Below are 12,352 nucleotides of genomic sequence, written 5' to 3' on the forward strand. Positions count from 1 at the left end.
CTGGGCAGGTAGTAAGGGTGGTATAAGAGGTACATTCAGAAACTGGCTTGAAAGAAAGTTAAAAAAGCATTGGTATTGTATACTGAGTTGGTGTGACGTTTTGATATCCCTAGGTTGTTTTGGACAGAGCACAGCATGTGGTATCTCTTTATGTGAGAAAAATTTTCAGAGGTTTACTGGTTTCATATTTATCCCACTTTTTGAGTTTGCAATAATCGTATTTAAAAGTCAAAGGATAATTAAAAAACATATTCAAGCTTATTATGAAGCTTAATTCAGCAAGACCAGCACTGTAGACTGTTGTGATATTTTTATTTGTTCAAAACCTCTGCTCACAAAACACTGTAAGTACGGTTAACCAGTGAACCACAAGTCTCAGTGACTGCAAGGTTTGCTATTAACTGGACAAGTCCTTCACCTGTCCTTTCCCTCTAAAAACGGAGATAGTGGTCTTGAAGTCCTTGATCCTCAGTGGTGTCTCCTTTACATAGCTGCTTACATATGCCATTTCAGAATCATTTATGACCCTTCTTGCAGATACCAGCTCATCCTCATATGTGAACACATCATAGTAATCCATTTTTAATGAGCATGGTTCTCTCTCTGCATATGCTTTCTTTTTGGCAGGAGCGAAAGCTGCTGGCTAGAGCTCAGCAGATGCTTCAGGACAGCAAGACAAAGATAGAAATTATCCGCATGCACATTGTGAAAGTATCTCAGTCAGCAGGAGGGATCGAAGATACAGTGGATCCAGCAGGTAAGGTGTTTTAAGTAACGGATACAGCCCAGAAGAGATGCGGCCAAAGGCCTAAGATCCACAACACTCAGTCAATTTTCATCCCTGCTGTATTTTATCGCCCAAATGGCCAGTGAGGGTGGGGACCACCATCAGTGCTTTGGAGCTGCGTATTGAGGAGCTGAGACATCACCTGCGCATTGAAGCTGCTGTAGCTGAGGGGGCAAAAAATGTGCTGAAGATCCTAGGAGGGAGTCGGGTACAAGATCGCAAGTTTTTGGCTGAGGTAAGCACTTACTCAGGCCTTCTTGAGAGGGTGGTTTCATGCCTCAACGTTAGTGATTTAGCGTGAATGAGTAGAGTTAACCAAGAGTTATTAATTTGGGAAGTTCTTGTCTCTCTGTGAGGACAGACTGATTGGGATCACTTTCCCTTCTAGGGATAACGTTCCTTGCTTTGGTGAAATTTCTCAGGAACATCAGAAGTGATGCTGATGAGGTGGTCAGGATCTATGGGAAAATATTTCATATTGTTCCTTTGTTAGTACGATGTTATCTGGTCTTTCTTTGAAGCTTACTGTAGTAGTTCCTAAAGGATTAATAGTACCTGTTGAAAATTTCTGCCTGCTTTCTGTTCTACTTCATATTGCTAGGCTCAGGGTCGTTTGCAAGAGTCCTCTCAGAAGATTGACCTGCTGCGCTTGTCCTTGGAACATCAGCTTAGTGAGCTTTCTCCTGATCACCCAAAAAGAGCACTTATCAAGCAGGAACTAGTAAATACTTCCTCCCTGGGAGCTCCGCATGGCAGCATCCAACCCACTTCAGTCATCAAACCTACAGCCCTTACAGGTACATAAATCCTGCATGGCACATTGTTGTGAGGAGGACAGAGGGAAAAATGAGTTGCATTTCTTCTCATTGTTGTAATGCCTCTTGTTATACTGACATTTGATTTTCTAGGAGCTGGACTTATGTCTTCTAGGCCAGCCAGAGCTTTCTGATCGTTTGGATTTGCAGGCTGTTAATCTGGGATAGATTTGAGCTATTAAACAAGAAATCATGAATCTGAGAAATTCTTGGACCCCTGTGAGGACAAGCTGAGTGGAATCACTTTCTCTTTTACATAATAATATTCTTTACTCTCCTAAAATTCCTCAGGAACATTGGAAGTGAGACTGATGGGCTGTCAGGATCTATTGGAAAACGTTCCAGGACGTTCCCGAATGACTGGTGGTTCTCCTGTCTGTGGCAGCCCAAGTGATTTGAGGTCCCTTTCCCGAACACGAGTTGGCCTGGGTATCCATGGCCGTAGTGTTGCAGGGAAGTACCTGCGGAATGAAGAGCCGTGTAGTGAGTATGGGGTTCTTGGCTGAATTGTGAGTGGCATATGGGAGTATGGGGGCTTCTTGTCACGGTACTAGGTGAGCCTGGTATAAGGGTAATTATAAGAAACCTGGTTTCTGCAAGACTAAGAGAGAGAATGAATTGCATTATACCTGGTCCTCCTAGCACTCTCCTGGAAATTACATTTGGTTGGGATATTCACCTTCAGAGATTTTCTTTGGTAAAAGATTATAATCTATGTTTTCTCCTTTGTCCAGATGAGGTCCTTGCTGTGCTCAAAGTGGACAATAAAGTGGTTGGCCAAACAAACTGGGGACCAGTTAATAACCAGGCATGGGACCAGAGCTTTGTCATTGAGTTGGACCGAGTAAGTCTGCCCCAGATTCCCTGTGTTGTATTTGTTTTTCTGTTTCACCTTACCCGATTTGCTCATTTAGCTGCCATTCCACTTGATTCAGCTCTGCATTGCTGCTGTCCACATGCCCTTTTATATGCCAGTTATCTTAGTCCTCCCCTGAAGGCAGTGCATCTCTGGCAGAGATTCAGCCTGAAAAGCATCTGTTGTCCTTCTTTCCTTATCTGAGCAGTTTTATTTCATGTTACCAGCAAAGTGGCTCTCACAGGGATTTCAGAAATGGGCAGCCAAGACAGCCATCTCCAAGAGGGTCTGTAGCTAAGAAGATCTGAAAACATCAGAGAAAGCAGGGAACAGAAGGATTAAAGAAGTTTCTTATGCATACTGTTTATTTTACTGTTTTTTTTTTTACAACAGCATATGCTTGCAATTTCCAGAACGTGGGTCAGTATGTAACTCTTCTGCTTTTTTTTCCTCTCCCCCACGACTTACCTATCCCACCAGTCTCGTGAGCTAGAAATTGCAATTTATTGGAGAGACTGGAGAGAACTATGTGCGGTCAAGTTTTTACGTTTGGATGATTTCCTTGATAACGAACGCCACGGGATGTGCCTCTCACTCGAACCCCAAGGAATGCTTTTTGCAGAGGTATAAATGTAAGCTTTGTTTCTTTTTCAGAGAACTATGTTTAGGGTCACTGACCTGAAAGCAGTTGTTCAACCCAGGAATGGAAGGAGCAATAATCTAGAAGGGTAGAATGACACCTGAAATCCTTTTGCATCAATATCACATATAAGAACAAGGAACAACATCATATAATAGCTGTACACATGACATGGCCCGGAGTGACTCTTCAGCTGAAGAGTCACTGTAATTACATGTGTGTGTGCTGTGAAATCTGTTCGGTTTTATTTGCTTTCATTATGAGTCATTGGTGACACTTCAATTAAACATATGGCTTAATGGTCAGAATTGAATCACAGAGACTGTAGTATCAGAGATCCAAATTCCCTCTGGGTATGCTTATTTTATCATCTTTCTGAGGCTAATAATAGTTTGAAGTACGATCAATGAAGAGATCATCCAGATAATCCCATAAAAGTTGCAGTGCTTTCTTCTTTGTGTTGTGATGAAAGTTCCTGTGGGTATCTTTCCAAAAGTAGGATCTTGACCTCATGTACCAAAATTTGCCTCCTCTCCCTGCCGCCTTGTTTTTTGTGGGGATTGGTTTTGGTTTTTTGGTTTTTACTTCTGTGCCACGCACTACTACTGTTTTTACCCTACAAATAGATGTGTTCTTTATGCACGGCTTTACACATTAGCTTAATTTTGTTTGGGATATGAATTGGTCTTAATTCTGGGGGTTTTCTGCATTTCAGGTAGCAAAAAATTCCAACATCTAAAACCACAGTTGAAGTAACAGGTGTTTAGAGAGTGAAGCTAGAATAACAGAGTCTGGAGTCTAAGAGAGTGACTTCTAACTTACCAAACAGATATGGGTGGAGAATTTGATGAGAGAGCAGGCATACGTGAAAGTTTGTGTTCACAGTGTAAAAATGAAGTATCCTGACAAATCCCCTTTGCTTCTCTGACAGGTGATGTTCTGTAATCCTGTCATTGAGAGAAAGCCAAAACTGCAGCGACAGAAACGCATTTTCCCCAAACAGAAAGGTAAGCTGCTAGAGAACTGACTGCTTACTTTCTAGGATGTGCAGGTGAGGGCAGAGGTTTGCAAAAGCAGGCTGGCATGCACTCCTATCTCGTTAAATTTGTGAGACATTAAAATGCTTGCTAATTACTGTGTGTAAGTAGGTGGGCTTTATTAGAATGTGAAAGTTTGTTCAGTCACAAAAAGTGCAGGCAGCCTGGCTGCAGCATGGTGTGTAATGTGATATTGTTGCGGTGTTGTTATTCACAATTAACATTGTTAGGAAGAAATAATTATGAGTCATTTAACAGACTTCTTAGCAAGATCCAGGACTCAAGCTGTACTAATTTAACCAGCAATGCTGTTACTGATGAACAGATGTTGGAAGGTTTTCTAGAAAACTCTGAATTATAGAAGACTGTAGCATGAACAGGCTACTGATTGTCAAGTCTTCAGAGCTGGCATCTCAGGTTAATAGTTTAGGGACTGGAATAACTTGCATACTTTCTTTTTTGTCTGCAAATTCTTTCTTGTGAAGCTGAATAAGGTAAGACTTCACATACTGAGAACTGCTGGCAGTGGGGATAAATGAGATTTTATATTTGTATTCTTCAGGAAGTAGTAAAAATAATGGAAACATCCTAAATGTTTTACTCTTTTTAACACATTTGCAGAAACTTTCTGTTAACAGACTGCATGATTAAAATGCAGTGTTGAAATAGAAGAAAACCTGAGTTAAAATAAAATGAATTTTTAATGTTTTATTCAGTTTCTACTTGAGGATTGTTATGATATTATATGGAGCTGAACTTAGGTGAAATAGTAGATCTGTTTCATCATCATCATTATTAAACTTTCTTCTCTGAAAAAAAGCCCATTCTCCCTAGGGTGGGCTACCTTTTTGAGTAACCCACCGGTGTTTGGGTGAAAACAATAACTTAACAGTAGGTGAGGTTGTAATTTATGCATTGTGATCTCACTGGTGTTTTGACTCTGACTCCTCCAGGGAAGGAATTTCTCCGAGCTCCTCAAATGAACATAAATGTTGCTGCTTGGGGTCGCCTAATGATGAGTTTCCTCCCTCCGTGTAGTTCCATGAGCACTCTAAGTCCCCCACTTCATGATCCCATTCACACAGACTTCTCTCCAGTTCCCCTGCAAAGTCATATTGATTCAGCGTCCAAATCGAGTAGGTAAGTCATGTTCTGAGTGTTGCTGGATGACACTCTGGAACGGTTGTAGAACAGATCTTAAAATTCTCTTGTACCTTACTAAGGTGGAGGAAGATACTGATAAGAGAAATGCATCTGTGGAACTTAATTCAGAATCTTAAGAAAAGCCAATGCTGCCTGAAATGATGTGGTTTTAGTGGGGTGTTCAATATGCTGTGGCTAGCTCTGATTTATTGTTAGCAGTTGGACCGATTTCCAGAATTGCTGTCCTAACAAGCAGTGTGTTCCAGAGCCAGGGGAACTTCAGCAGCTTGCTCTTCCTCTGCAGTAAGATCTGTGGACATAGAAGTGGTGAAAAGTAAACACTGTGATACAAAAAAAAAGTAACCAAAACAAAAGCAGATTTTCAAAAGTTACTTTCTATACACAAAAAGATGTACTGTTTCTACGCTGTAAAGGAAGGAAAATTCCACTCATTAAATGTCTTCACCAGTATAGTAACTGAACTCTATGCAAGGTCACAATATGATTGTTGTGGTACAAATGCACTCTTCTGTCGTGAGGTTACATGTACCTCAACCATTAGCATAATGTATCACTGAGAAGATACATTATGCTAACCTTTTAAATATGCTGTAGAAGAAAATTCCACCCCCCCTTTAAAAAAAATTTTTGGAATTAATTTTTAGAGAGTTAGTCATTCTCTAACAGAGATTATTCCCACTGATTCACAAGACCTAGTAAAGAAAAAAAGATTGAGTCAACTACTGTGTTGCTATTAAAATCAAGACTTCCTTTAAATTCTTGGTTATAGTGACTTATTTCTACACACCTATGTTTCATTAATTTTATAGCATCAGAGGGGCTAGTATTGGAGTGTGAGTCTAACCATCACCAACTTGATAGCTCATTTTCTTTACATTCATTTAGGAAAGCATATGTCTTGTTGATACTTCACAGACTTGTGGTGTGAATCAGGGAGTTCTGTTGTCCAGTGTATTGGATTGAACAAATATAACAAAGGTGATACAAAGCTGTCTGTGTACAACGTTCTGCCCTAAGGCAATCTCCTTCAATTTTGTCTTACAAATGCAGTGACTTTCCTGTGGCTAAGCTTACATTTGCTGATGAAGCACCACCCAAGCCTCCACGCCTTTTTCTGATGGCACGCTCCAAAGAATCAACACAGTCTCCTGAAGATTCTCCGGTAATCATCTGGGCTAATAGGGAAACTTTTCTTTGTCAGTTGGTTGGTATTCTTTCAAGGCCCAGTTCTTCTTATTTGTTTATTACTAGAGAAGTGAACTATACTTTAGGCAGGCGCCTCCTCATTAGCTGGCTGATCTCCAGGGTTTTGGAATCCAGTGAGCTATTTTGGCATGGAGTCTTCACGAAAGCATTGCACTTTTTTTTTTTTTTCTATTTGTAAAAATTTTTTTCTTTCCTTTTTTTTTTCCTTTCTTCTCTCATTTTTTTCTTCCTTTCTTCTTTCCTTTTCTTTTTTCCCCTTATTTCCTTTTTTTTTTTCCTTTTTTCTTTTTTTTAAATTATAAGTTGCTCTTCTTGGAGAAGCAAAATGTGAGATAGGTCAGCATTGGGAGTTCAGGGCAAGAATACAGAACAGATGACTGCACAGAGAAAACAGGGAAGGAGGGTTGGCAGGCTTTTAGGACCAGATTAAGTTCTTTGTCATTAAAGAAACTGGGCAAAACCAAGAAGAGTTCTACTTTTCTGACAGGAAGGAGCAGGAAAATTGTTTTGAGTAGTACAGTGGTTAATGATCTGTGTTCTACCACATCTTACCCTTTCTCATTTGGCTTTGGTAATAGGGGAAACTGCATTCTTTGGTCATTGTGACTCTTTTTGGGACATGAGATGCCCTTTTTCTAGAAAGGAAATGTTTTATCCTAGACTTGTAAAAGCATTTATTTTAAAGGCTTTGACCCTGTAAAAAAAATATTGTACATGGGAATAGTTTTGTGTGACCATAGACAATCTATTTTCATGCTGCTTCCCTTCAAGCAGAGGCAATGACCAACTGCAGGAACCTGTCTGTGGTTATGCTGGATCATGAGAGAGGAGAAAATTTGGATGCGGGTGTTCATGTCGACATGGTGATTCCAGAGAATGACACACTGTAATTTTCTTTCTGTTCCTAGTGTCTGAAGAGGCTGCATATTGAGGAGAAGTCTTGCAGCTCTGCTGTAACAGAATTTCCAATGCTGGCATCTCCAAGGTAACTATGGACAGCATGGGCTGTCTTGGGTCACAGATTAAAGGGCCACTGGGCTGAAATTTTTGAGCATGCAGTCTAAAATTCTGCTTAAGGTATGCTTTGGTTTCTTAGCAACAAACTCTTAGTGCTGAGTGTAGACAATACTATGAAAAGTCTGCTCTGAACTTTACTTGTCCAAATGTCTGCTGCCCCATATCTGCTTATGAACCCCAATACTTAGCCTATTGATAGACTGTACAGTACAGTGTAATAGATGACTTTAGTAGAAGGTAAAGTTGCTTAACTGTCTTCAGGTGCTTCCCTGTGTTTGAAGTTTTATGGTGTAGCATATTTAGACGTGTCTGCATCCTAAGTAATACATTTCAGAAACACTTTTGGCATCCCTCACACTCTTCTGTTTCTATTGATATGCAAGATACACTGTCTTTCATTTCGTAAGGAAGCATAAAACAGTAAGTTGTTTATGGCAGTTATATATACACAATTTGTATGTAACAAGGATACACAGCAATAAATATACCAAAACCAGACAAGTAAAAAAAAAAACCCTACTATTATTCAACAAATACTGACCGAAAAAGCACAAATAGGAAAATCTATTTAAGCCAATCTTGCAGTTCAGATCATAGAATTATGTTCATAATTGCATCATTACTTTTGAGGAGTCCCATCTTCAAAGTCATGTAGTCAGGATACAGTCAGGCACCTACCTACCTTCTCTCTGAGAAGGCTGAGGAGGGAGTTGAGTCCTTCATGGGTAGATACTTAGCCCTTCATTTCACTTACTGGAGGAGTATAGAGTGTCTGCTGCCTTTTAAAGATCATCCCGGACTAAAGCATTTAGGATGTGGGTTGTTGTTCTTTTTAAATTCTTTCCAAGCAGTTCTGCAGCCTGAGTTTCCTTGGTAACACCTTGTGGCTGACATAACATTCTATATTTTTTTCCCAGCAAGTTCTTATGTCTGTTGTCTCATCGTGTTTCATTTCCAATTCCTGTTTGACAACTTCTGTTCTCCTTATGCCCTTGTCCTACTAGCACTTGGTATACATGTTCATGTCTGATTAACACAATTGCTGTTGTGCCTGCTGAAAGGAGTGTAGGTGTAACTGAATTTTACTACCCCAGGGTGGGGGTGGAGGGGAGCTAATCTTGTTGTGGGAAGGAACAGAGAAGGCAAGCCTTGGAGAGTCAGAATTGTTGCTCCTGTTGTCAGTACAGATGGAAGTCAGACTGCTGCCACTGGGAGCAGTTTCCTCATCTTATGCCCCTTTCTTCGGTGGCAGAACAGCAACAGCACGCCTTTCAGGATTTCAGTTTAGGACACAGCTGTTTGTTTTCCCTTTTGCTACACAGAGCTTCTTTAAACACAAATACACCCCCTTTTGTTATCTGTTTATGTATCTTTTGGGTATTGTCTCAGTGGTTCTTCTTTGTTTGTGTGCAGGAAAAGAACAGTTCAGCTTGAGGATTTTCACTGCATTGCTGTGTTGGGACGTGGCCACTTTGGGAAGGTAATATAGAAGTGTACACTTTGTGGAGGAAGGCAGTAGGACTGTGGTTGTGAAGATGGGCCTCTGCCTTAGAGTCTGAATAGAACCATTGCAGTACAGAAGAGATTTGTTGCAATGCAGATACACAAAACAAACCCAGCCCAACCACACAAGCAGCTGATAACTGTTGTTAACAGTCAAAACTCCTGAAGATTTGTAGCTTCAAAGCCTGGAGAAGACTGTCCTGGGAGTGCTAAGTCATTTCATAAAGCACACTGTTACCATGGTGATCACTGGTGGAATAGCTCCATTCCCAAAAACTGTGTGCATAGTTGCTTTCTGTGAGAGCTCTGAGGTGCTCGTAAAGCACTGGGCCAGCTGTGATACTACTGTTTGTGAAAAGAATAACTTAGACTGACATCCTTCTGGACTGCTGCAGCACAAGGAGCAGAAAAAAAGTGTTCCATTTTTGGAGTTACTTGAGCTTGGTTTTGAGAATGACTATCTGGAGTGGATGGAAATTGTTTCTGTCAATGGGAGTCAAAGTAATCCAATAAGGAAATAACAGATTTGTTTGAAGTACAGCTTTTCTGTTGTCTTTCAGGTACTGCTGGCCCAATACAAGGCAACTGGGAAGCTGTATGCTATCAAAGCCTTGAAGAAAAAAGATATTATTAGGAGAGATGAAATTGATAGGTGAGCTTTGTTTAGAGATGGTACTATTGCCAGAGGCTGCATTAACACATCTGTAATCAAATGTTAGTAGGTATGATGTGTACTGGTCATGGTACTATTAAGGTTAAATATGACCTTAAGGCTTGGGTAACTAAAATTGGGAATAAGGAAACTTGTAACAGTCCTGCTTTCTAGCTTCTGGTGGAATAATATCTGAAAAACACTCTAAAACAGAAAGTTTGGAAATATGTGAGATAAATATTGTATTAGCCCTCACTTTTTGTTTCTCCAAGTTAAGATGTAAAGGTTTTCCTCTTCATCCTGTCTTTCTCAAAACAGGCTTTTTTGCCAAGTTTTAGCATTGACGTTTTCATTCTTTGAATCCTGGCAGCTTGAACTGTGAGAAGCGAATATTTGAAGTGGTCAATTCTTCTGATCATCCATTCCTTGTGAACATGTTTGCATGTTTCCAGACACCTCATCATGCTTGTTTTGTGATGGAATATACTCCAGGTGGTGATCTTATGATGCGCATACATGAAGATGTCTTTCCGGAGCATATGGCACAGTGAGTTAGAATTAGTCTAGTTTCCAGGCACTTTAAATTTTTAACTTCATTCTCATATATATTTCTTGATAACTATTTCTCTCTTTTAGGTTTTATACAGCCTGCGTAGTCTTGGGGCTCCAGTTCTTGCATGAGAAGAAAATTGTTTATAGGTAATGCAGGAAAGAATCAAGTATAAGACAGTTCAGCAACCTGAAAGTTTATTTTTCCTGTAGCTGTATGTCTGGAGCTCACTATCTTGCTGGGGTTTTTAATCTTTCTCTCTGTCTTTGTTTTCCCTATCGCCTGTTGCTATCAGCATGTTCATCGTGCTTACAGTAAAGAAAGTCATCTAGAAGCTATTCATCTGACATGTTGCAGGTGATTAATCCTCTGTGACATGTCAATACTTTCTAGGGGGGCACCTGTAAGTCACTGCTTTCTTTTTTACTGTGATAGTCAAGTAATTTGTCATGCTGTTGTGGGATGCTCTTTTCCAGATGAATAAGCCCCACTCTGCTCCAAGCTGCTTTGTGAGCCTTTCATTAAGAGGAAAATATCAATAAATTAAGGGGAATCTTCCAAATAATACATTATTTAAACCAAATGTAGACTTTACTCAATTTAGATTTTATTCTCTTTATTAACATGTAGCTTCTGCCTCTTGCAAAAAAAAGACGTTGCATAGTAATCCTCAGATTTCATTCACCATTTCTTTCCTCTCCCTTGCCTGCAGGGACTTGAAATTGGATAATCTCCTTTTAGATGCTGAAGGATTTGTGAAGATTGCAGATTTTGGATTGTGTAAGGAAGGTGAGTGACTTTGGTGGAGCTGAAATTGAACCATCAGAATCAGTTTAGGACTTGGGCTTTAGTAATGTGTTCACAAATACAGGTACTGAAGTGGTTGTGTGTAACTTGTATTCATCTCCATCTTAAAAATAAAACAAAACCAAAAAACCCCTACAAACCAAACAACAAAAAAACCTCCCCTGTCTGGCCATGATGAACTTGGAAAGAGTACTTTGTCCTTTGATCTTCAGGAAACCTATGAAGGAGTTTACAACGTGCTCGTTTGTTCAAAGGAACCAGAATATAGGATACCACAAAATGCGTACTTGAGTAAATGAGCAACGGAATCTGCAGGAAGCTTCCTTGGTTTTGCTGTTTATTTAAATATTGTCTGTATATTTCTTATTTGGAGTTGTTAGGGGCCTCAGGTTTCATACTTCCTCATTGGCATTTACATGCATTGATGAGAACCCTTGCCCAGTTAATGATGTTAGATTATCAAGTGATAAACTATGGCTTTCAGAAGGTGAGGCTGCATGTGATCCATTTAGTAACATGTGCTGGATTTTACAAAAGTGTTCTTTTCCTGCAGGAATAGGTTTTGGAGACCGCACAAACACCTTCTGTGGCACCCCTGAATTTCTGGCTCCAGAAGTCCTGACGGACATCTCATACACTCGGGCAGTGGACTGGTGGGGATTGGGTGTACTCATTTATGAGATGCTTGTTGGTGAGGTAAGGCCACCTTTCTCTAAGAGGACCTTGCTAAGCAGTCTTGGGGAGAGTAGTACCCAACCACCTGAGAAAAAATTTTGCTGAATGTAGCCAACTATTTATTAGTACTTAAATTACATTTTTCTCATTCATAGTGCTTGCCAAACACTAATTAATCCATATAATTCCCTGCTATTCTCATCCCTATTTAATAGTGAGGAATGGGTGCTATGTGGATTAAATAATAAAATGTCACAATTGCAGTCACCATTCCCTGGAGATGATGAAGAAGAAGTCTTTGACAGTATTGTGAACGATGAAGTCCGGTATCCACAATTCCTTTCATCTGAGGCACTTTCTATAATCCGTAAGGTAATGGGCTTGACGGGTCTCTGGGAGCCTGAGGAATTTGCATTTATTGTGTAAGTGGATCCAGAGCGATTCTATTAGGACCAGATAGCATTTGTGTGTGTAATCTGGAGCTGCCTACACAGACTAAGGAAACATTTAAAATTTACACATATTTTTCCTTACCTTTACATAAATGCTATTCTTCTGTCTAAGGATGACTAAGCAGGCTTCTTACTCGAGGTCTGTTGCTGCTAAGTCTGAAGTGGAGAAGTGTTGATTCAAGAGCAGGAAT

The 12,352-nt window shown here is 40.1% G+C and overlaps 1 protein-coding gene across 1 annotated transcript in view; it reads left to right on the top strand.

Moving 5' to 3' along the window:
* Positions 1-627: 627 nt before the first annotated feature.
* LOC104166175 (serine/threonine-protein kinase N2-like) overlaps positions 628-12,352 on the top strand; it is a gene marked incomplete at its 5' end in the record, with an annotated part of 13,555 nt that continues 1,830 nt past the window's right edge. The window contains 17 exons of the mRNA XM_009706020.1: positions 628-757; positions 871-1,022; positions 1,389-1,584; positions 1,894-2,085; positions 2,337-2,446; positions 2,939-3,082; positions 4,030-4,105; positions 5,089-5,275; positions 6,350-6,461; positions 7,414-7,490; positions 8,936-9,002; positions 9,586-9,677; positions 10,048-10,224; positions 10,314-10,376; positions 10,940-11,016; positions 11,588-11,730; positions 11,974-12,081. Coding sequence (XP_009704322.1) covers positions 628-757; positions 871-1,022; positions 1,389-1,584; positions 1,894-2,085; positions 2,337-2,446; positions 2,939-3,082; positions 4,030-4,105; positions 5,089-5,275; positions 6,350-6,461; positions 7,414-7,490; positions 8,936-9,002; positions 9,586-9,677; positions 10,048-10,224; positions 10,314-10,376; positions 10,940-11,016; positions 11,588-11,730; positions 11,974-12,081 — 2,103 coding nt within the window. The remainder of the gene's footprint in view (positions 758-870; positions 1,023-1,388; positions 1,585-1,893; positions 2,086-2,336; positions 2,447-2,938; positions 3,083-4,029; positions 4,106-5,088; positions 5,276-6,349; positions 6,462-7,413; positions 7,491-8,935; positions 9,003-9,585; positions 9,678-10,047; positions 10,225-10,313; positions 10,377-10,939; positions 11,017-11,587; positions 11,731-11,973; positions 12,082-12,352) is intronic.

Source organism: Cariama cristata, unplaced genomic scaffold (assembly GCF_000690535.1).
Source record: "Cariama cristata isolate BGI_N322 unplaced genomic scaffold, ASM69053v1 scaffold8658, whole genome shotgun sequence".
Lineage (NCBI taxonomy): Eukaryota > Metazoa > Chordata > Aves > Cariamiformes > Cariamidae > Cariama > Cariama cristata.